The 23,761-nt window shown below is 35.0% G+C and overlaps 1 protein-coding gene across 9 annotated transcripts in view; it reads left to right on the top strand.

Annotated features, from left to right (window-relative positions):
* Positions 1–23,761, top strand: part of sash1b (SAM and SH3 domain containing 1b) — a 234,193-nt gene that overhangs the window by 198,539 nt on the left and 11,893 nt on the right. For all 9 annotated transcript variants that reach the window (XM_087289868.1, XM_087289867.1, XM_087289866.1 and 6 more), the window contains 9 exons: positions 5,962–6,094; positions 8,857–9,212; positions 10,906–10,980; positions 11,080–11,223; positions 14,081–14,213; positions 14,321–14,490; positions 18,500–18,709; positions 21,367–21,517; positions 23,291–23,413. In XM_087289868.1, the coding sequence (XP_087145994.1) occupies positions 5,962–6,094; positions 8,857–9,212; positions 10,906–10,980; positions 11,080–11,223; positions 14,081–14,213; positions 14,321–14,490; positions 18,500–18,709; positions 21,367–21,517; positions 23,291–23,413 (1,495 nt within the window). The remainder of the gene's footprint in view (positions 1–5,961; positions 6,095–8,856; positions 9,213–10,905; positions 10,981–11,079; positions 11,224–14,080; positions 14,214–14,320; positions 14,491–18,499; positions 18,710–21,366; positions 21,518–23,290; positions 23,414–23,761) is intronic.

Genomic DNA, 23,761 nt, shown 5'->3' with positions numbered 1-23,761 from the left:
TGAAATATGTTACTTCGGGGCGTTTTCTTGCACTTTTCAAATGACAAATCTACTAGATGGCCCCATCTACATGTTTGCAAATCTATAAGATGTTACTTTGGGTGCATTTTCTTGCACGTTTTAGATGACAAATCCACTAGGGGCCACCATCTTCATGTTTGCGAATATGAAATGGCGCTTCAGGTGCGTTTTGTTGCACATTTCAGATGATAAATCCACAAGGGTGTGCCATCTACATGTTTGCGAATCTGAAATATGCTATTTCGAGTGCATTTTTTTGCACATTTCAGATGACAAATCCACTAGAGGGCGCTGTCTACATGTTTGCGAATCTGAAGTATGTTACTTCGGGTGCTTTTTGTTGCACGTTTCAAATGACAAATCCACTAGAGGGCTCTGTCTATATGTTTGCAAACCTGAAATATGTTACTTTTAGTGTGTTTTGTTGCACATTTTGTATGACAAATCACTAGAGGGTGCCATCTACTTGTGTGCGAATCTGAAACACGTTATTTCAGGTGCATTTTGTTGCACATTTCAGGTGACAAATCCACAAGATGGCGCTGTTTGCATGTTTACGAATCTGAAATGTTACTTTGAGCGTGTTTTGTTTCTTGATTCAGATGACAAATCCACTAGAGGGCGCTGTCTACGTGTTTGCGAATCTGAAATATGTTACTTCGGGTGCTTTTTGTTGCCTGTTTCAAATGACAAATTCACAAGAGAGCGATGTCTACATGTTTGCGAATCTGAAAAATGTTTCTTTGAGTGTTTTGTAGCACGTTTCAAATGACAAATCCACTAGAGGGCGCTGTCTACATGTTTGCGAAGCTGAAACATGTTACTTCAGGTGCTTTTTGTTGCATGTTTCAAATGACGAATTCACAAGAGGACGCTGTCTACATGTTTGCAAACCTGAAATATGTTACTTTGGGTGTGTTTTGTTGCACATTTTGTATGACTAATCACTAGAGGGTGCCATCTACATGTTTACGAATTCGAAATATGTTACATCAGGTGCGTTTTGTTGCACATTTCTGATGACAAATCCACAAGATGGCGCTGTCTTAATTTTTTTGAATCTGAAATATGTTACTTCAAGCGTGTTTTGTTGCACGTTTCAGTTTACAAATCCACTAGAGGGTGCCATCTACATGTTTGCAAATCTGAAATATGTTACTTCAGGTGTGTTTTCTTGCACGTTTCAGATGACAAATCCACTACAAGGTGGCGTCTGCATGTTTGTGAATCTGAAATATGTTACTTTGGGTGCGTTTTGTTGCACGTTTCAGATGACAAGTTTATATGAACACAGTGCCCAACCAACTGTGTTTAAGTATGTGCTCAACAGCGCTTAAATTTTAGCAGGAATTTGCCTTTTTAAAAATTTAATTTCCAGTATCGTGACAACAGTACTAGGAACTATACTCTCATTTTTATGAGACAATTTTTATTTTATTTTCGTCAGTAGTAAGCTAATATGATTTAGTTTTAATTTATTTTAAATGTATTGTTGTATCATTATTTGAATGCCAGTTAATAACATAATTGTGTCTTCCTTGTGTACTTGTGAACCAATCAACCAAAATGCATCTTATCACCGGGTGTAAACAGGGCCTTATCCGCATGCCACATCCTTGTTTGTTGTGATGAGCTTGTTTAATGTTCACATCTTGCGTCTATAGACCCTCACAGCAGTGTTTTCAGCCAGTATCTGTGGGATTTGTCACCTCTTCATTCCCCCATCATGTCCAAAAAGTGAACCACAGCCCCTCTGGGGCTCCAGGCGGGGTCTATTCATCCTGTAAACCCCCCCATTGTGCTGTTTTGGCCAGCTGAATGCAGGCCTGTGCTTTTGTGCAGGGATTGTGTGATTAGACTCAGACGCAGCACTCATTCCACCAGTTCCACTGGTGCATGCTGTAAAAAGGACATTTGCGTTTCGGTTGTGTTTGCTAAGAAGAGTATTACTATTATTATTGTTGTTGTTTTATGTTCAAGAATATTTTAACTCAGCATGTTTTGTTCTGATCCAAATATAAATGTTGTTTTTTTGGATTGTAAGTTTTGTTGAAGAGAGTCATGGTAATATTATGCATTTTTGTACATGTGCAAGAGTGTTAGTTTTTTTTTTGTTTTGTTCCATTACTATGGTTGCAAAAAATGCTGTAAAAATAGGAATATTGCATAAAACTATTGTTATTATTATCATTTTTATTAAATAGATTTTATATTGAACGTTTTTAAAGCTTTTTAAATATTAAAGCTCAGCATGTTTTTTTCTGCTCCAATCAATAATGATGTTTTTTAGATTGTAAGTTTTGTTGAAGAGAGTTGTTGTAATCAGGGTGCGAATTACACGGGGGTTTTGGAGGGTATTAACCCCCCTAATTAACGCTTGATCCCCCTGAAGGAGGTCAAAAGATGTATGGGGGATCAGTTCTTTAATACTGAGAAATATTTTACTTTGATCTGTATTTTAAATATTAATGTTAATAATTGAAATAACAGATAATATATGCGGCTGGAAGGGCATAAAACGTGCCGGATAAGTTGGTGGTTCATTCCGCTGTGGCGACCACGGATTAATAAAGGGACTAAGCCGAAAAAAAAAAGAATGAATAATAAATAATATAAATATACATTTAACCACCCCTATAACGGCTCAAAGCATTGTTAATGAATAATTGTGCCAATCAGTCTATTTGAGAAAGAGATCTAGAGCCTCGATATACATTGTGTTCCCAAGACTTTGTTTTCTCATAAAATAGGTGTTTGTGTCTATATTTAGCTTGGAAATAAAATCAAATTAAACTCATAGTTTGTAGTTTAACCTACAGTAACATCTGAAATAGCTAATTAGATTAGATTTAACTGACATTTAAAAAAAGAATATACTAAATACATATTAGAATATATATACATATATATATACATATATACATACATATATACATACATACATACAGTTGAAGTCAGAATTATTAGCCCCCCTGTTTATTTTTTTCCTCAATTTCAGTTTAACAGAGAGCAGATTTTTTTCAACACATTTGTAAACATAATATTTTTAATAACTCATTTCTAATAACTCATTTATTTTGTCTTTGTCATGATGACAGTAAATAATATTTGACTAGACATTTTTAAGACACTTCTATACAGCTTAAAGTGGCATTTAAAGGCTAGGGTAATTAGGCAAGTTATTGTATTACAATGGTTTGTTCTGTAGACTATCATAACATTCTTTTAGCTTAAAGGAGCTCATAATTTTGTCCCTAAAATGGTGTATACAAAATTAATAATGACTTTATTCTAGCCGAAATAAAACAAATAAGACTTTCTCCAGAAAAAAATATTAAAGGAACTACTGTGAAAATGTCCTTAATCCATTAAATATCACTTGTGAAATATTTGAAAAAGATTAAATACAGAATAATATTGACTTCAATTGTAGCTTCAGTTTAAACACAAGAGCTGTATATAACACATTATCAGCCCCTAACATGCTCTCACGCTGATGTACGCTGGTTTATTTCAGCTTTTATAGGTCTGAACTGTGGTGGGAGACTCAGATGTTCAGCACCTGCTCTATTCTCCATTATATACATTTATAGGCTGTGGTTTGTGATCTCAGAGGTGGCTGACTCTAAAACAGATGCTTCTGAGAAACGCAGGCTTCTGTCTGCTGGAAATCAGTTAGAAATAGTCCTGCAGCTTCTCATCTGAGCAGTTCTTAAATGTAGGTCTGGCTCAAAGTGCGTCAATGGGGGTTTTCTATCTGTTTAAGGCTTCTGTTGATGACTGCAGTGAGGCTCATCGATTATTAAAGTAACACCAAACTCTGATTATTAATAACAGTTGATTTGAGATGTGTAGATGTTTGATGTAGAAACTCTACAGGATGAGTTACATCTTTAAGATCATTTTGAGATTTATAGTTGGAAATAGTCGAGTTTGTGTTGAGTTCACATGTCGTCTGTTTGCATTTGGGTTTTGGTTTGTCAAGCGAAAGACCACTGAAAGTTTGGGGTCAATGATGACATATTTCCATTGCATGTGAAGTCTCTGCATGAACTTTTAACTCAGAGTATTTTTTTTCTGCTGTTGTTCTTTGAGCTCACTTATTTGTACAAGTTTATTGTATTATAAATAAATAAAAAAAACAAAATAAATAATTTAATAAATAAATGTTTTATTATTTAATATGTTTTGGTTTTCTTCTTTTGTTCTTCGAACTCATTTTATTTTTTAGGATTTGTTTTCATGTTTATTTTATAATAAATAAATACATAAATAATAAAAAAAAATAAAATAATGAATTCATAAGTAAATAAATACATGAATAAATACAAATATTTTATATGTTATGGTTTTCTTTTGTTCTTTAAACTCATTTTATTTTTTAAGGATTTATTTTCATGTTTATTCTATAATAAATAAATAAATAAATAGTTTTTTCCTGATTATTATTTATCAGCTGTGAGCTCATATTATTTTTATTTTATCTTATTTGTTGTTTTGTTTGTTACTTTCTGTATATTTTATTATTTTATATGTTATGGTTTTCTTTTCTTTTGTTCTGTGAACTCATTTATTTTTTTAGGGTTTGTTTTCATGTTTACTGCATGATAAATAAATTAATAAATAAATAAATAAAAATAAGTATTAAAAATAAATTTATTTATTAAATAATAAATTAAACATAAATAATAAAAATAAACAACAAATTAAATAATAAGTTAAAAATAAATAATATAAATACATTAATAATATTTTGTTCTTTGAAATCATTTCATTTTTTAGGATTTGTTTTCATGTTGATTTTAAAATAAATAAATAAATAAAAATTTAATAAATAATAAAAATGAATAAATATATTTATTTATTTTTATAATTTATTAATTGTATTATTCATAATGAATTAAAAATAATATTAATAAATAAACAAAATAATAAATAAATAAAATAAGAAATAAGAATTTTTTTTTTAATTACAAATAAATAATATAAATAAATAAGTAAAAATAAATAATTCAAATACATTAATCAAATAAATAAATAATTAATTAAAAATAAATAATAAAAGCAAATTAATTAATTAATAATTAAAAATAAATATTGAAAATAAATAAATTAATTAATTAAAATATTAAAATAAATAATAAAATTAAGTTAAGAAATATTTTATATGTTTCGGTTTTCCTTTCTTCTTTAGTTTTTTAACTCATTTTATTTTTTAGGATTTGTTTTCATGTTTATTTTATAATAAATAAATAGTTTTTCCTGTTTATTAACATTTCATTTAATATTTTCCCCCAGCATATTAATTTAGTTGGACTAATTTTATGGACTTATTATCTCAAGTATTTTTGTTAGATTAGTTTCAGTTTTGTCTTTGGTACTGAATAATCTAATGTATATGCACAAATATATTATTGTACAACATTCTGTAGAAAATATATATAATTTAATAAAATTCTAAATATTTATAATATAATAATTATTTGATTTGTGTGATTCATCAGTTGTAAGCTCATATTATTTTTTATTTGACCTTATTTTGTGTTCTGTTTATTACTTTTTGTGTATTGTATCATTTTGTATGTTAAAATAAATCAGTTTTTTTTATATGCATTTAATTCATTTAAGATTTTGTATTTGTTTTTATTGCATTTATTGAAATTTTTATATTTTAAAATCAAGATTTAGTTGTTGCTGTTTTAGTTATATACGCTGCATATTATTTTATTTCTAAGCATGTGTTTACCAGTAGTAGACGATCTCCTGAAATCTTTTATTTTGTAATTATTTTATTTTAAACGTTTTAAATTTAATTCTAAACATTTTATTTTCCATTGATTTTTGCTTTGTAAACTTTTGTATATGTTTATTCCCTGTGTGTGAGCTTTTATTTGTAATAAACCATACCTTAACCACTGCTCTGTGTTTAATCCTGTACAGTCGAGAGAACAGTCAGAGGATGAGCTGGAAGAGTCCGTCACTTTCAGACGACTTCACAAACTGGTCAATTCAACCCGACGTGTCAGAAAGAAGCTCATCAGAATTGACGAAGCTAAAAAACATGGCTCAAAAGGTAAGAAATAGTTCAATATTTCATAACACCATTACACATACACAGTTCTAATTGCATTCATGGTTTTAATAATGGTGTAATGACCATGCATGATCATTTCTTACACTCTTTATTTGAACACAACCAGAAAATACAGGTTGGAATATGATTTTTTTAATTCCATGGTTTAAGAATCTTTATAAATAGTAGTTTAAACAAGCAGTGAATGTCTTTTTTTTGTTGAGTTTACTATGTTTTAAAAGGGCTTTATTATTATTATAATAGGGTGACATGGTGGCTCAGTGGTTAGCACTGTCGCCTCACAGCAAGAAGGTCGCTGGTTCAAATCCTAGCTGGGTCAGTTGGCATTTCTTTGTAAAGTTTGCATGTTCTCCCCATGTTTGCGTGGGTTTCCTCCGGGTGCTCCGATTTCCCACAGTCTAAACACATGCTCTATAGGTGAATTTAAAAAAAAATGGCCATAGTGTATGAGTGTGTGTGAATGAGTGTGTATGGATGTTTCCCAGTACTGGGTTGCAGCTGGAAGGGCATCCGCTGTGTAAACCAGGGGCGTTGCTAGGGTCGAAAGGGATAAGGGGCTTAGCCCCAAAGACCCCCAACCCAAAAAACAAAAAATAAAAATAAAAAACAGTTTCATAAGTTGATCTACTCTAATTTTAATAATAGGATTAGAGATGGTTTAATCATAAATAAATGGTTTTTGAGTTGACAGTCTATAACAATAAATTGTGAAGCTTTGTGACTTGTAACACCAAAAAAGAAAAAAAAAAAGATAAATTACCCACTTCTTATTTACTATTCTGTTATGAGCCATATCATGCCCCTTGAGCCTCCTATCTCCTCTCCTGATTTGTAGTTTCTGTTTGTTTTTTGAAAATAAAAATTTCTGCATGTTTTCAAATCTGAAAATATGATTTATTTTATAGACCAAGTTGTTATCCAATGTGATACAAAGCTACACACATGTTTATTTGGACAGAGTGATTAACTGAGGTGTAGTGTTGTCAAGATACTGGAATTTCTAAATTCAATACCTCGAAAAATATTGATATTTAATGGGCTTTTTTCAAAAACAATTGTATCAAAAATAGTACAAAAAATAAAGATTTAAATGCTAGAAATGTGTTAACTTCAAATTTCTTTAGGAGGGAGATTTTTAGTTTTCCTCAAAATAGGTTGATGTGGGCATTGTAGCACTTTGAATGCATGTAATGCCGGTTTCATTCACACTTGAGCAGAAATTCCATATATGCCTCACAAAAGTTGTAGAATATTCCAGGAAAACCCTAATATTATGGATGAAGGAATCCAGCTATTGCTGGAGTTGAATGAAAATAAGATCTAAATAAACATAAAAAAGGCTTAAACTGATCATTTACACGACTGTGACAATAAATGTAGATGAAGTCAGAATTATTTGCCCCCCTTTTAATTTTTTTTCCTATTTTAAATATTTTCAAAATGATGTTTAACAGAGCAAGGACATTTTCACAGTATGTCTGATAATACTTTTTCTTCTGGAGAAAGTCTTATTTGTTTTATTCAGGCTAGAAAAAAAAGCAGTTTTACATTTTTTTTAAATTATTTAAGAGTCAAAATAATTAGCCCCTTTAAGCTATATTTTTTTCTGATAGTCAGCATAAAAAACTATCGTTATACAATGACTTGCCAAATTACCCTAACCTGCCTTTAAATGACACTTTAAGCTGTATAGAAGTTTCTTTAAAAATGTCTAGTCAAGTACTTACTGTCATCATGGCAAAGAGAAAATAAATCAGTTATTAGAGATGAGCTATTAAAACTATTATGTTTAGAAATGTGTTAAAAAAATAAACAGGGGGGCCCGGGGGCATTAGGTAATTTCATTAGAAAGTCGATTTATAATCCGCTGCTAACTGACAAAGCATGTTACTGTAGAATATAGCCATAAAATAATATGCTAGATACATGAACTCACTGTGATTTAACTATTACAGAAACAGATGTGACTGGCTATATCATATCTAGATAAAGATGTCTATATATATATATATATATATATATATATATATATATATATATATATATATATATATATATATATATATATATATATATATATATCTAGAAAGCAAGTACAATTTACATTTTTCTGACTAATTCACATGTATTTACATTAAAGTGCAGCACATTTTATTGATATTGTTATGTTATTTCACCAAAACTACACACATTTTCTGCTGTAAAAACAAATATTAAGCTTTACCTGTAACTTAGCTAGAACTATTCAGTTTTGCGAAACAGTTGTATTATTACCTCATCAGCTTCAGCTGCTCAAAATAATGAATGATGTGCAGTGGCGGAATATTTTTAAACCATGTGACAACAGAGCCACTCCCACCTGCCGGTAGAAACAGGTACTGCTGAATGGATTACTTTTTAAATACCCGACAAAAACGCTGCTTTAGGTAGAATATGCGTGATATACACGTGTTAATTGTCAGAACTTTAATAACAAAATAAATGTTATACAACCTATTTTTATTTAAGTGCAACATATTCCAAAAGATCAGGGGCTTTTGACAATACATCAGGGGCTTAAGCCCCCAAAGCCCCCCCCTCGCAACGCCCCTGGTGTAAACCATACAGTTTGCTGGATAAGTTGGCGATTCATTTCGATGTGGCGACCCCTGATGAATAAATGGACTAGTCAAAGGAAAATGAATGAATGAAGGTATTATGATATCTGTGCAAGAGCTGTAATCAGACTGTTGATTTTTCAGATATGTTGAGTTTGGAGGCATCTCCGTCAGGCGAGGGTGTCTCTCTGTATTCGGGTGTTCACAAACGTGAAGCGGGGGTCCAGGAGCAGCTCTCTCTGGACAGTCTGAGCACGTCTCCCTCTTCCAGCAGTCTGGACACCAGCAGCAGCGGCCAGCGGCTCTTCAGGGCCTTCAGTAAATCCTGCAGCGCTCAGGGTCTGGAGGCGCCGGCGGGGCCCACGGGACAGGGCTCTGAGCTGGATGGCGGGAGTGGATCTTCTTTCTCTGAGGCAGACGGGGAGCTGGAGCCCAGGATGTCCCGCTCAGTGACCGATGGGGAGATGAGGAGAGCACTCAACCCAGCCAACTACCATGGAGTGAGTACTAGTACCATTATTATTAACTTTAGTACTGTTTGTTTTATTTGGTTTATTTAGCTCGGAGTGACACTGAGCTTAAAAATGACCAAAAAAAAGTTGCAAAGTTTTGTTAAGTTGAATTAAGCACTTTGTCCCAGTGCTGATGTCAAGTTCTCAAATGACAAAAAACTTTAAAAATGCGATTTTATCATGATAATATTTTATTTTATTTTTTAATTTTATTTACTTTTATTTAATTATTTAATTTTAAATTTTTGTATGTTAATACAAAAATAATATAAAATTATTTTATTTTATTTTATTTTTATATATTATATCTATATTATTATTTCCCTGAGTGACACAAAAATGACAAAAAAGTCATTTTTTTGTTTTGTTTTGTTTAGCTTCAAAAAAGTGTAATTCATTTTTTATATGTTTATGTATATTTCCTATTTCTTTTTTTTTTTCTATTTCTTTTTTTTTCCCATGTTACAAAATATCAAGCTCAAAAATTACAATAGGTGACTTTTGTTTTGTTTTTCTTTTTTGTTGTTTTTTGTTGTTGTTTTTTTTTTTTGTTTAGTTTAGTTTAGTTTTGCTTTTTGTTTTGTTTTGATTTTTGTTTGTTTTGCTTTTTGTTTTGTTTTATTTTTTGTTTGTTTTGTTTTGTTTTGTTATTTTTTGTTTTGTTTTGTTGTTTTTTGTTAAGTTTTGTTTTGTTTTGTTTTCCTTTTTTATTTTGTTTTGTCTTGCTTTTTGTTTTGTTTTATTTTGTTTTGTTTCTTGTTTATTTTGTTTTGTTGTTTTTTTGTTTGTTTTGTTTTTTTGTTTTTTTGTTTGTTTTGTTTTGTTTTTTTGTTTTTTTGTTTTGTTTTGCTTTTTGTTTTGTTTGTTTTTTTCCTTCTTTAATTTTTTGTCTTGCTTTTTGTTTTGTTTTGTTTATTTGTTTAATTATATATTCTATTTTTATATTTATGTATATTCTTGCCTATTCTGGGGTTATGTCAAGCTCCAAAATGACACAAACTACAAAATATTTATTTATTTATTTATTTCCTTATTTATTTCTTTATTCATTTATTTTATACATTCATTTTATGTATTTATCGATTTTATTTATATATTATTATTATTCTTTGCCAGTTTATTATTTTATATGTTATTGTTTTCTTTTCTTCTTTTGTTCTTTGAACTCATTTAATTTTTTCTTAGGATTTGATTTCATGTTTATTTTATAATAGATTAATTTAAAAAAAAATAATTAAAATAAAAATAAAATATAAATAAATAATAAAAATGAATAAAAAATAAATAAATAAATAAATAAATAGTTTTTCCTCATTACTATTTCTTGTGTGATTTATCAGCTGTAAGCTCATATTGTTTTTTTGTTATCTTATTTGTTGTTTTATTTATTACTTTCTGTATATTTTATTTATGTTTATTTATTTATATTATGTATTTATTTATATAAATTATTTATTTTATATATTAGTATTTCTCTCAGTCCCAGGGTGATGTCAAGCTCCAAGATGACACAAACTACAATTTTTATTTAATTTAATTTATTTTTCATGTTTTCCAAAAATTCAAACATTTATTGTATATTGTATATTTAATATTTTGGATTGTTTTCCGTGCTTTCAAGCTTCAAAATGGCAAAATTTAAAATATTTGTGCCTAACCACCTTTGTTCTGTGTGTCGCAGAGAACTTGTAGTTTTGGAGGGTTTGATCTGACAAGCCGATCAGTGTACATGAGCAGCAGCAGCTCCGACCCAACAGTGAGTGCAGATTAATCTGGAAAATATACTTCTTTCACATCCTTCTTCATGATCAGAGATAAATGTGACCGTCTTCATACTGTCCTGTGTGTCCTGCAGAATGAAAACAGTGAAATCAGCCTGAGAGATTCATCCAGATCTCCAACACCGTCCCGTATCTCTCTGGGCAAGAAGGTGAAATCTGTGAAAGAGACCATGAGGAAACGCATATCCAAGAAATACAGCTCCTCTCTATCAGAGCAGGTGATTATACAGAATGATGACCATCGTTTTTTAATGCAAGGAGCATTTATAAGCAGTTTTAAATACCCACATCAAGATTAGCTACTGCATGTTAAAAGTGTCTGCCATTTTTAATCTACAAAGCAAAAGACATAAAGCCTTCTTAATGGTGCCTTAATGGTCTACATATCTACATAGTCGGAATATGGCTTAGATAAATGCAAAAATACTCCAGTTTTATCTGCTCATTTTTAACCACAGGAATTACCCCAATAATGAAAAGCTCAGGTTTGAATATATTTGAAATAGTCATGAATTTTATTGAGTAATATGTAATATAATACAGTATATATTGTGAAAGATATGGACGTAGTATCTGTGATGTCACCCATAGGTTTTTGAAGCGCACAAATTAAGCTACAAGTAGGTGTGGCCATCAATCACCATTTTGTTCACGCATCATCGCAGGGTTACCAAAAAAGGGCAAAGAGGCGGGGCATGAGTGGAGGTACAGACGCCTGCTAGCATTTCGCTTTTGGGTTTTCTTTGAGAAAAAACACTTAATACCTCATTACCTGTGACTCGTTTGTGGCAATCGACTGTGTGAAGCCACATGAAACAAACCAAATACGATGTATATGCTGAGTTCAGAGGCTAATCAGCCAGAATCAGCTGAGCTGAAATGATGTAAACGAGACCTAGCTGGTTGCCACTTGTTTGGACCTCATCAATGCAACTGACACTGTAGTTGCATAGTAAGCTTTATATATACTATATACATAGTAAGTGGGATTTAAAGGGCACGAAACCCCCCTGTCTCAGCAGTGTGTTTTCACATCTCTAGTTAGAAATAAGTCAGGATAGTGGGCGAGTCTAGCTCTGTTTAGCTGGGAGTGTCAGGGGAGGGAAAGAGTTTTGCATAAAACACTGACGCAGATGAGAAAGACAGTGACTGTGTTTACATGGACATTAGTAATAGAATTATTTGCCAAATAATTAATTTGTCGACTTTAACTGCAGTTCGGCACTTTCACTTTCATTCAGGAACATTTCTTGCATGCCCCCCCATGACAAACAAGATATTGGGTGCGAGGAACTGCAGGAAGAGTGTAGTTTTAATGGAATGTTTAATACCGCATGGCGTATGAGAAAAAAAAAACCTCTGCATTTTTCTGTAACTTAGATGCGCTCGGTAGGTAGTGTCAGAAAGCCGTGTTTCGACTATCCTGTCACAAAATAGGGTGAAAATCCTACATGAGGGTAATAGTTTAATTAAAGTGTTTACATGTTTACACTCGGAGAGCAGCATTTACAGCAGATTTTTCAGTCCATAATATTGTAGTGAATTTAACGCACTGTAAACTTTAGTAACTTGGAAATCATTTTGACTAAGGTATCCCTTTAAAAACTGAAAGAGTACTGCTGACGATACGATCTAACTTTGCCTCTGAATAAACAAACAAAGACCACTGATCTCTTACTTCTCAAATTTGTAGAGACAAGACAATCAACACCAACTGGAATTGCATCTTTTTTAAAAGAAGCGAAGAGGTCTTGGGTAAAAATGTTCCTTACAAACGTATTTGTGTCACAAGCACTGTAATCCACACGTGAGTCCAGCTGTGCTCTCATAGCGGGGAAATGAAAACAAAACTTTCATTCCTGCACATTTATAAACGCAACACTGACGACCGGTATCTCCAAACAGTTCTTGTTTATCCGCTTGTTTTGGCAACACAACGTGGCGTCTCTCTGCCGTCTAAACACTATCATGCTATCATGAATGCAGCTATCAGGCATATTAATGTTGTACCTCATACACAATAGAGCGCGCTGATTGGTTTGAACCAAGTGTTTCTCATGAATAGTGCTGCACACACACAAACGTCACGATGCACTCGCAGGTACAGACAGGCAGTCTTCATGCTGGAATATACACAAGGATCTAATTGTCGTCACGCAGCTTCAAAAATTCGTTTCAAACCAGAAGAACGAATTTGCTTGAAATAATGCAAAAACAACCAGTTTTCACTTTATTGTAAAATATATGTGTCCTAATAGTGTTTATAGCAGCGTGGGACTAATATACGACTGTCAACATCACAAAAAGAAGTGTTTTGCTCTTTCATGACCCTTTTAAGCTTAGATAAAAGGGAAATAGGGGCAGCACTGGGGCATAGTGGGTAGCACAATGGCTTTACAGCAAGAAGGTCGCTGGTTCGAGCCCCTGCTGGGTCAGTTGGCGTTTCTGTGTGGAGTTTGCATGTTCTCCCCCTGTTTGCAAGGCTGTCTCCCACAGTCCAAACACATGCGCTATATAAGTGAATTAAATAAGCTAAATTGGCCGCAGTTTATGTGGGTATGTGCTAGAGTGTCTGGGTGTTTCCCAGTGTTGGGTTGCACCAGGAAGGGCACCCGCTGCATGAAACATATGCAGGGTAAGTTGGCGGTTCATTCCGCTGTGGGGACCCCTGGTTAATAAAGGGACTAAGCTGAAAAGAAAATGAATGAATGAATGAATAAAAGGGAAATAAGGGTGAAAAATATCATTATTGTGATCTCACTAGAAAAGATTTTGACCAATCAAATGCAGCCTCTATATATACAGAGCTGGTTGATTATTAATTGTGCTGTTATTACAATGAACTTTGTTAATAAAACATGTTTTGTAGAATATTTGAAGTCGGTAACGCTTAAACACAGTAGAAAAAAATGTAATTCAATGTCTACCAGTGGCAACATTCTTCAAAATATCTTATTTTATGTTTTGGAGTAAATGATGACAGAACTGGATCTCTTAACTAGAATGCAGTCTTGATTTATAGGTGTCTTGCGCCCTCTGTTGTCAGCTGTGTTGACGTGCATGTGTGTGTTTCAGTCGAGCCCCAGCAGAGCTCCCAGCAGCCCTCAGTCTCCTCACACAGACACAGACTCTCTGGAGAAACCCAAGCTGAAGGCTGGAGGATCAGTGGAGAGTTTGAGGAGCTCCCTCAGCGGACAGAGCTCCATGAGTAAGTGTGTGTGTTTGTGTTTTTATGTATGTGTGTGTGTGTGTGTGTTACTTCTATTACTTGCCAATTTACTCTGTTTAAAATGTTTTTTGATTTGTTTTGGTCAGGTGGTCAGACGGTCAGCACCACAGACTCCTCTGCCAGTAACAGAGAGAGTGTGAAGTCAGAGGATGGAGATGAAGACGAGCTGCCGTACAGAGGACCGTTCTGTGGTCGAGCGCTCGTTCACACAGACTTCACCCCGAGCCCATATGACACAGACTCGCTCAAACTCAAGGTGACACGCAACATCCAGCATCAACACTGTAGACAAATTCTGTTATTCAGCCATCGTGATGAGGAAAAGCAAAGACTATAGTTTTAAGCCGTGTACACAGTAAGATATTGTTAATAGAAAGTGGCAGGTCTTATAATGGAAGTGATCCAAAACATTCATCAAAAGTTAAGTTAGGTTAAGTCATCTGAATGACTTATGAGGATGGGGTTAGATTCATCCTGCAATTATGTGTGCAATACATCATGTTTAGAATGTGTTAAATGGCTTGTTGCACACGTTAACAATTCTATATGCAATAGATCATGTTTGTTACACCCTTGTTAACAATTCAGCTCAAGATATCATGTTTTGAGTGTGCAAAATGGCTTCTTGCACCCACATTAACAGTTCTGCATGCAAAATCTCATGTTTTCTGTGCGCAAAATGTTTTGTTACACCCATGTTAACAATTCTGTGTGCAAAAAAAAATCATGTTTTTAGTGCACAAAATAGTTTATTAGACCTGAATTAACAATTCTGTGTGCAGACGATTATGTTTTAAGTGTAAAAATGGCTTGTTGCATGCATGTTAACGATTCTGTGTGCAAAAGATCATGTTTGGAGTGCACAAAATGGTTTGTTACACGTGTCAGCAAAAAATTCTTAGACAAAAAAATTCTGTTATGAAGCAAAAATGGCTAGTTGCACACAAGGGCGTAGGTTTGCTATATTTTAATAGCAGTTAAATAAATAATAGCAGTGTGTGTGTGTGTGTGTGTGTGTGTGTGTGTGTGTGTGTGTGTGTGTGTGTGTGTGTGTGTGTGTGTGTGTGTGTGTGTGTGTGTGTGTTTGTATATATATATATATATATATATATATATATATATATATATATATATATATATATATATATATATATATATATATATATTTAAACAACAGTTCTGTCTGGTTCTCGAATCTGATTGGCTGATAGCCGTGCAATATTCTGCAATATCATAACTCTTACAACCTCTTTACCCTTTGTGTATTACTCCGCCCACATACACCAAGCAAAAAGCAGACACTACAGATCTAAATTTTAAGAGATGCTTTTAACTGTTTTAACAGCTGTTTATGTCAGCTTATGATTTGAATCCAAGGCAGTAGAAAGTAGTTGCTCATACAAAAGGGTTTTTGAGACTCTCCATAATTGATTTAGTTTTTATATACATAATTATGCCGTCAAACTGTTGTATAAACACAATATCACACGAGTAGCAGTGCGATATGGCTGTATATCGGCACTGGTGGGGGCACTAAGGCACCTCCCACCAGTGCCGATATACAGCCATATCGCACTGCTACTCGTGTGATATTGCTCATATATATCTATATCTTTGGACGATTGAATCAAACAATAAATATATATGTGTGTGTGTGTGTGTCTGTGTGTATAAATATATATTGTTTGATTCATTCGTCCTCGTTTTCATTCGTCCTACGCCTTGTTTGTAGCTAAGGGGGGTTTGGGTGGTTCGAAAGATCAAAAGTTGGATTATTATTATTATTATTTTTGAATTTTTCTTAATATTCAAATGACCAAATTCTGACTAAGGAAAGTTAAATGTTCTAGTCAGTTTGTTATTATAATATATAATGCACACTTTAATTAGTATGGTTCACAATTTAACAGAATATAACAATAATAGGAAATATTTTTGTTACATCAAAAAGTGTGGTTATGATTACATCCGACAAGATAATCCAGCAAAAAATAGTTCTTAAAATGTCACTAAAATGCAATATTTATAGAAAATCAGGCAAATAAATGCAAAAAGGTTCAGGTTTTCAGAAACAAAATAGCCACCCTTTTTAATAAGCTGGCTACAGGCCTTTTTTCAGGCTTGAAAAAGTTTATTAACTGATGAAGAGAGAGTTTAATAAAGATTTCAGTTTATTTTCAAAGATCTTGTTATAAGTGCGTAAAATGGTTTGTTGCATGCACGTTAACAATTCTGTGTGCAAAAGGTCGTGTTTTGATTGTGAAAAATGGCTTGTTGCTCATTTGTTAACAATTCTGAGCACGTAAAAAGATTGTGAATCGTGTAACCCCATAAAAATGTAACCCCATAAAAGAGAACCTGAGAGATCTGGAGGGGTTCTGTGTGGACAAATATTTCGTAAACTCTTTCCTCCAACCTCATCAGGCAGAGCTGTTTTCTGGACAAACGGAGTAGCAGAAAAATAACACTCCAAAATGCTGGATCAAATATGGTGAAAACACAACAGATGACTTAAAAATATCATTTAAATTTTATTTTACAAAAATGATACTAAATGCTAAAAAGTTTGTCCATATTGGGTTTATATGACCCATCATCTTTTATTGTATTGAAAAAAATGGTGCCTTTAATTTTGCCCACTGTGTATTGGAGAAAACTAGCCACAGCCACCCATCACCCAGCTCAAGACCGGTTACTCACTGAAGCTAAGCAGGTTTGAGCCTGGTCAATACCTGGATGGGAGACCACATGGGAAAACTAGGTTGCTGTTGGAAGTGGCGTTAGTGAGGCCAGCAGGGGGTGCTCAACCTGTGTTTTGTGTGAGTCCTAATGCCCTAGTAAAGTGAAGGGGGCACTATACTGTCAGTGGGTGCCGTCTTTCGGATGAGATTTTAAACCAAGGCCCTGACTCTCTGTGTTCATTAAAAATCCCATGGCACTTCTTCTAAAGAGTAGAGGCCAAAGTGTCTCCATCTGCCCTTAACTTTCATGGCCTCCCAATCCTCCTCATCCACCTAATTGGCTCTATCATTAGCCCCTTTCACACATACAGACCTTTCCGGAAAATTGCCGGCAATTTTCCGGAAAGGTTGTATGTGTGAACAGGTCCTTTTTGAAAATACCGGTAAATTCGTTCTGGCTATTTTCCGGAAAGAGAAGTTGTAACATTACCGGCAATTTGCCGGAATGCTGCGCTGTGTGAATGCAGAAGGAAGATTCCCGTAATAAGCGCGTGCACGTCTAGAACGTGCTGACGTGAGACGTCTGCTTTAGCCAATCACAACAGTCAGACGCATTTACGTCCGCGCGGTTTGTGAGAATAAAAACCTTTGAATATTTTTCCAGACACATTTAGCTGCTAGAAGTTAGTCAGATCACGTTTATATGTTCTTCTTTATGCCAACTGTGTAAATAATCATCGATGAGATGCTCATGATAAGCCGTTGTTTGTTTACCTTCAAGCTTTGCGTGTGCCTGTGAAAAACCCTGTGAGCGCCAGCACACGCACATATTCACAATATTGATCATCCACAGAGTTTGTAATTTAGTCAAATGTTTACAAATACAAGCGCAGCCGTTTAAAGCTCATTTGTGGTGAATGATGTCAGAATTTACCGGTATTTTGGAATGGATGTGTGAATGCTCTTTTCCGGAAAATTTCCGTAACGTCCTCGCCTGTGTGAACAGCGCTTTTTTGAAAATACCGGTAAAGTCGTTCCGGAAATTTTCCAGATATTTACCGATATCACTGTGTGAAAGGGGCTACTATCTCTCCACTCCAATTATAGCTGGTGTGTGTTAAGCGCACTGGCACTGTTGTCCTGTTGCTGCTGTCACAACTTCAAGTGGATGCTGCACACTGGTGGTGGTGTGGAGAGACCCCCTCTCATGATTGTGAAGCACTTTGGGTTTATGGCCATACACAATAAATGCGCTATATAAACACATTACATTACAAAAATATTTTATTTTGCACTCTGGAGGCAGCATTTGTGCATAAAAGCACCTCAAGATTGATTTCAGACAGACATCTGAGATAGCAAAATGATTTAATTATGTACAACAATATATAGAGAGACCCTAATCAGGCCAAGAATATACAGATAAAAACAGTTTCTGAAAGATATAAAGGATTAACAATACTTATTTCTTCTTGCACCTTTTGTCGCTAATATTTATCTAGGGTGCCAATACTTCTGACCACTCTGCTGCTCTGTGTCTAATGCGCATGTGTGTTTCTGTGTTTGTATGTGTTTATGTATCAGAGAGGAGACGTGATCGCCATCATCAGTAAGCCGCCGATGGGCACGTGGATGGGGCTGCTGAACAACAAGGTGGGAACGTTTAAATTCATCTATGTGGACGTCCTGAACGAGGAAGAGGAGAAGCCCAAGCGCAGCGTGAAGAAGAGGAGGAAGAGCCGCCCTCCAAAACCCACCTCTGTGGAGGAGCTGCTGGAGCGCATCAGCCTCAAAGTAATGACAAAGACTCAACAACCGCACATTCAGTTCATCACAAAACACTTTCTGAAGGACTTGAGATTCTGTAGCTTGCACTATTATTTATGGGTTGAAGTCAGAATTATTAGCCCTCCTGTATTTTTCCCCCAATTTCTGCTTGATGAAAAGAGGATTTTGTCATCACATTTCTAAACATGATAGTTTTAATAACTCTTTTCTAATAACTGATTTATTTGATCTTTGCCATGATGACAGTAAATAATATTTGACTAGATATTTTTCAAGACACTTCATTACAGCTTAAAGTGACATTTAAAGGCTTAACTAGGATAACTAGGCAGGTTAGGGTAATAAGTAGGCCCACATGGAATCTGCACGCGCAGAATTCCACAGAATTTCCGCAGATTTTCTGCAGAATTCCTCAGATTTCTGCAGATTTTTAGCCCATTATTAACTCTGTTTTTTAACTTGAGTAAATGAGTAAATCTAAATTTATTTAGTTTTTATTCAGTAATTTATTACTTTTTATTTAATATATTAAGGTTTAAGTTATGATACTCCGCTGGATACTCCCAAAATAATTCTGCAGAAATCCGCAAATTTTTACCAAAATTCTCCGCAGAAATAGCAAAAAACGTCCACAGATTCCGTCTGGCCATGGTAATAAGGCAAGTCATTGTATAAAAGTGGTTTATTCTGTAGACTATTGAACTAAGCAGGCTAATAATATTGGCCTTAAAATGGTGTTTAAAAAATTAAAAACTGCTTTTATTCTAGCCGAAATAAAACAAATAAGACTTTCTCCAGAAGAAAAAATATTATAGGAAATACTGTGAGAAATTCCTTGCTCTGTTAAACATCATTTAGTAAATATGTAAAAAAAGAAAATGTACAGCAGGATGAATAGTTTTGATTTCAGCTGCATACACACTATTGTTGTAGTGTTTTATAACACCATGCAGTCTCATTTGGTAACATTAGTAAAGGCATTATCTAAATTGATCAAACAAAATGTGTCTATTTTTTATGATCTTTTTTATCCTTCGTTTAAATTTTTTCATTTATTTATTTATATATTTTTATTTCAAGAGTTCACATTTAGATATTGCTTGATGCTATTAGCAGGTCTGGCATGCTGTCCCAGGAGAGAACCTTGAGCTCGGAGATAACTGAGCCCAGGGCTCCCGCCTGCTCGATAGAGCATGTAAGGGGAGTACGAGATCAGGTAGTTCTCGAGAGCTCCCCGTGGTGAAGGAAGAAAGGGGGAGATGGGGTAGATGGGCGGTTTCTTCAGAAAACTAAGATAAGGGAATAATTTTTAACTAGGCTACTTATAGTGAGTTTGGATTAATCTGATTGGCTAACTAATGATTGTAGATGAGAGACCAGCTGTGGTCAATCATATTACGTGCTCCTCTCGAAATTAGTTTGTGAAACTTCACTTAATTAAATTTTTTCTTGGTGAAACTTCACAGTAAGCTTCCTTTAGTAAATGTTAATGTATTGTGTAACATGAACAAACAGTGACTGTATTTATTACAGTATTTATTAATCTTTGTTAATGTTTTTTCATTGTTAGTTCATGTTAACTCACGGCGCATTAACTAGGTAACAGCATTGATTTTAAGAATGCATTAGTAAATGTTGAACTATTCAATTCAGTTGATGTTTATTTCTATAGCGCTTTTACAATGTAGATTGTGTTAAAGCAGCATAACATAGAAGTTCTAGTACAGGGGTGACCAACCCTGTTCCTGGAGATCTACCTTCCTGCAGATTTCAGTTGCAGCCCATGTAACGGAGGCCAGCTAGTGTGTGCTGTGCAGGTAAACCTCACTCCTCTGACCTCTAAAGGTGCTCTAGCGACAGACGCTAGAGGCCATGGTCTTTAGCCTCCTTGGTAGAGCAACCGACTCCCATGCGGAAGGTCGCCGGTTCGATACCAGCTCGGAGCGGGTTGGGTGGCGTAGGACCGGCGGGGTTACACCCACAACAAACACACCTGCCTTTAATTATCAAGTGCTGTTCAGTTCTTAATTAGTTGTTTCAGGTGTGTTTGATTAGGGCTGGAGCTGAACTCTCCAGAAAGGTAGATCTCCAGGAACAGGGTTGAGCACCCCTGTTCTAGTAGATTGAAACTGTGAATCCAGTTTTCAGAAGTTCAGTGTGGTTTAATTTTCACTGCTGAAAGTCCAAACACTGAAGAGCAAATCCATCGATGCGCAGCTCCACAAGACCCAAACCAAGCAAGACAGTGGCAAGAATCATTTATTATTCATTCATGTTATATGCATAAACTAATATTAACTAATGAAATGTTATTGTAAAGTGTGACCGTCACGTTTTAGGGTCCCCCTTGAAACATTTCAGTTATGTTCCACACTATTTGAAAGTGTTGTAAGAAAATGCAGCGCATTTTCGTTAATTGTTTGCGTTGTGAGAAAATGCAGTATGTTATTTAAAAATGTGTATGCGTTCTGAGGGTTTGCAGCATGTGTGCTGTCAAACTAATGATCTTTTTTTAAATTCGCTGGCGTTTTTTGTAATCACGTGTGTTTTCTTAAATTGCAGCAAGTTAAGCTCTCTTAACCACCGTGGTTTGCATTATTTTATTGAGCAAAATGACTATAATAAAGTTACAGTTGATGCTAACAGATGTTGATGGCCTGCAGGAGCACATGCCGACGTTTCTGTTTAACGGCTATGAGGATCTGGACACGTTCAAGCTGCTGGAGGAGGAAGATCTGGATGAGCTGAACATCAGCGACCCTCAACACAGAGCTGTGCTGCTGACCGCTGTAGAGCTCCTGCAGGAGTGTGACAGTAAGGCACACACACATACACACAGGTTTCTCAAGCAACTCATTAAAATTATTTCAGAAGGTCAGGTGACTCTTAAACCCCTGAAACTAAAGTTATATATATATATATATATATATACATACATACATACAACAACATATGTAACAAAGGACACCTAGTGAAGTGCTATGCAGGTAAACCTCACTCCTCTGACCTCTAAAGGTGCTCTAGTAATAGATGCTGCAGGCCATGGTCTTTGTTAGAGCAACTCACTTCCATACAAAGAATCACAGGTTCGATCCCAGTTCAGACCGGGTTGGGTGCAGTAGGACCGGTGGGTTACAAGTGGGGGCTCGTCTGGGATGTGAGTGAAGTTTAGGGGGGTGAGTGTAACGTAGGCCAGCTGGCAAGGTGCTATGCAGGTAAACCAGACTCATCTCACCTCAAAAGGTGCTCTAGCGATAGAGGCTAGAGGCCATGGTTTTTAGCCTTCTTGTTAGAGCAACCCACTCTCATGTAAAGAATCGCCAGTTTGATCCCAGCTCAGACCGGATTGGGTGCAGTAGGACCGGTGGGTTACAAATTTATATATAATTTAAATACATCTTTACACAATTTCATTTCAAATTACACAGAAAAATGACTGTAAAGGAAGTAAAATCACAAAAATGCTCCTTAACAAGTTTAATTATGTTATTAATAAATAATATATAAACATAAATAAATATACAACAATAATACTAAAAGATATATACTAAGACACAAAGAGAAAACGTTTATTTCAGATGGTCCATTGTCACACCTCAACAAAAATACACTCACTGGCCCTTTTATTAGGTACACCTGTCCAACTGCTCGTTTACTCAAATTTCTAATCAGCCAATTAGCAACTCAATGCATTTAGGCATGTAGACATGGTCAAGACGATCTGCTGCAGTTCAAACCAAACATCAGAATGGAGAAGAAAGGTGATTTAAGTGACTTTGAACGTGGCATGGCTGTTCTGAGTATTTCAGAAACTCCTGATTTACTGGGATTTTCATGCACAACCATCTTTAGGGTTTACAGAGAATGGTACGAAATAGAGAAAATATCCAGTGAGCGGCAGATCTGTGGGCACAATTGTCTTGTTGATACCAGAGGTCAGAGGAGAATGGCCAGACTGGTTCAAGCTGATAGAAAGGCAACAGCAACTCAAATAAGCACTTGTTACAACCGAAGTCTGCAGAAGAGCATCTCTGAACACACAACACGTCCAACCTTGAGGCAGATGGGCTACAGCAGCAGAAGACCACACCGGGTTCCACTTTCGACAATGTAACTGTACTTAAATGATCTCTGCAGTCGCCAGAACTTAATCCAATAGAGCACCTTTGGGATGTGGTGGAATGGGAGATTCGCTTCATGGATGTACAGCCGACAAATGTGCAGTAACTGCATGATGCTATCATGCCAATATGGACCAAAATCTCAGAGTAATATTTTTAGTACCTTGTTGAATCTATGCCACGAAGGATTTAGGCAGTTCTGAAGGCAAAAGTATAACCCGGTACTAGGAAAGTGTGCATAATAAAGTGGCCAATTTGTGTATATTACATATAATTAAAATATAAACATGATTTGATTTGTCATCAATTGGAATCTTTTGCAGCATTTTGCAATTATAGTTGGATACATATAAATGCTAAAATAACACATGCAACATCCTCCTAGTAAAGCAATCATCGTTATCTTTTAAGAAAGCACTCAGACTGCAGTGTAAGTGAAAGCTGTTGTGTGTATGTGTTTGTGCAGGTAACAGTGACCCCGAGCGTGAGGAATCCTCCCAGGAGAAGCTAATGTCGGAGAGCAGTGTCCCGCCGGCAGACTCTCCTCGAGATTCAGGCTGCTACGAGAGCAATGAAAACCTGGAGAACGGTAATGACAGCCTTCCTCATCTGTGACTCTCCAGCCTCCTGTCCTGCTGTCTCTGACCTCTGCATGAGTCCAGTCTTCTGCTTTCATTCTTCTCTCTCTCTGCTGAGGACCAATCGTCTGCTCTCATTCCCAGCATTCAGTGGACCATCAGCTCCATCTGACTCTACTCTGAGATTTCACTTCAGCTCATTTACATTCGACAACCCAGCAGCTTTCACCGTGGTTTTGCAGAAAAAAATTTTTTTGACAATTTTTGTGTTGAACCAAAAGAGTGACAGGTCCTGAATCAATAGTTTTCACCGTTTACAGCTTGAATTTCTGATCACGTAAATATGTTTATTTGCTTCG

Source organism: Danio rerio, chromosome 17 (genome assembly GCF_052040795.2).
Source record: "Danio rerio strain M-AB ecotype USA chromosome 17, GRCz13ab, whole genome shotgun sequence".
Taxonomy (NCBI): Eukaryota; Metazoa; Chordata; class Actinopteri; order Cypriniformes; family Danionidae; genus Danio; species Danio rerio.
This window is presented reverse-complemented; position numbering and strand designations above follow the sequence as displayed.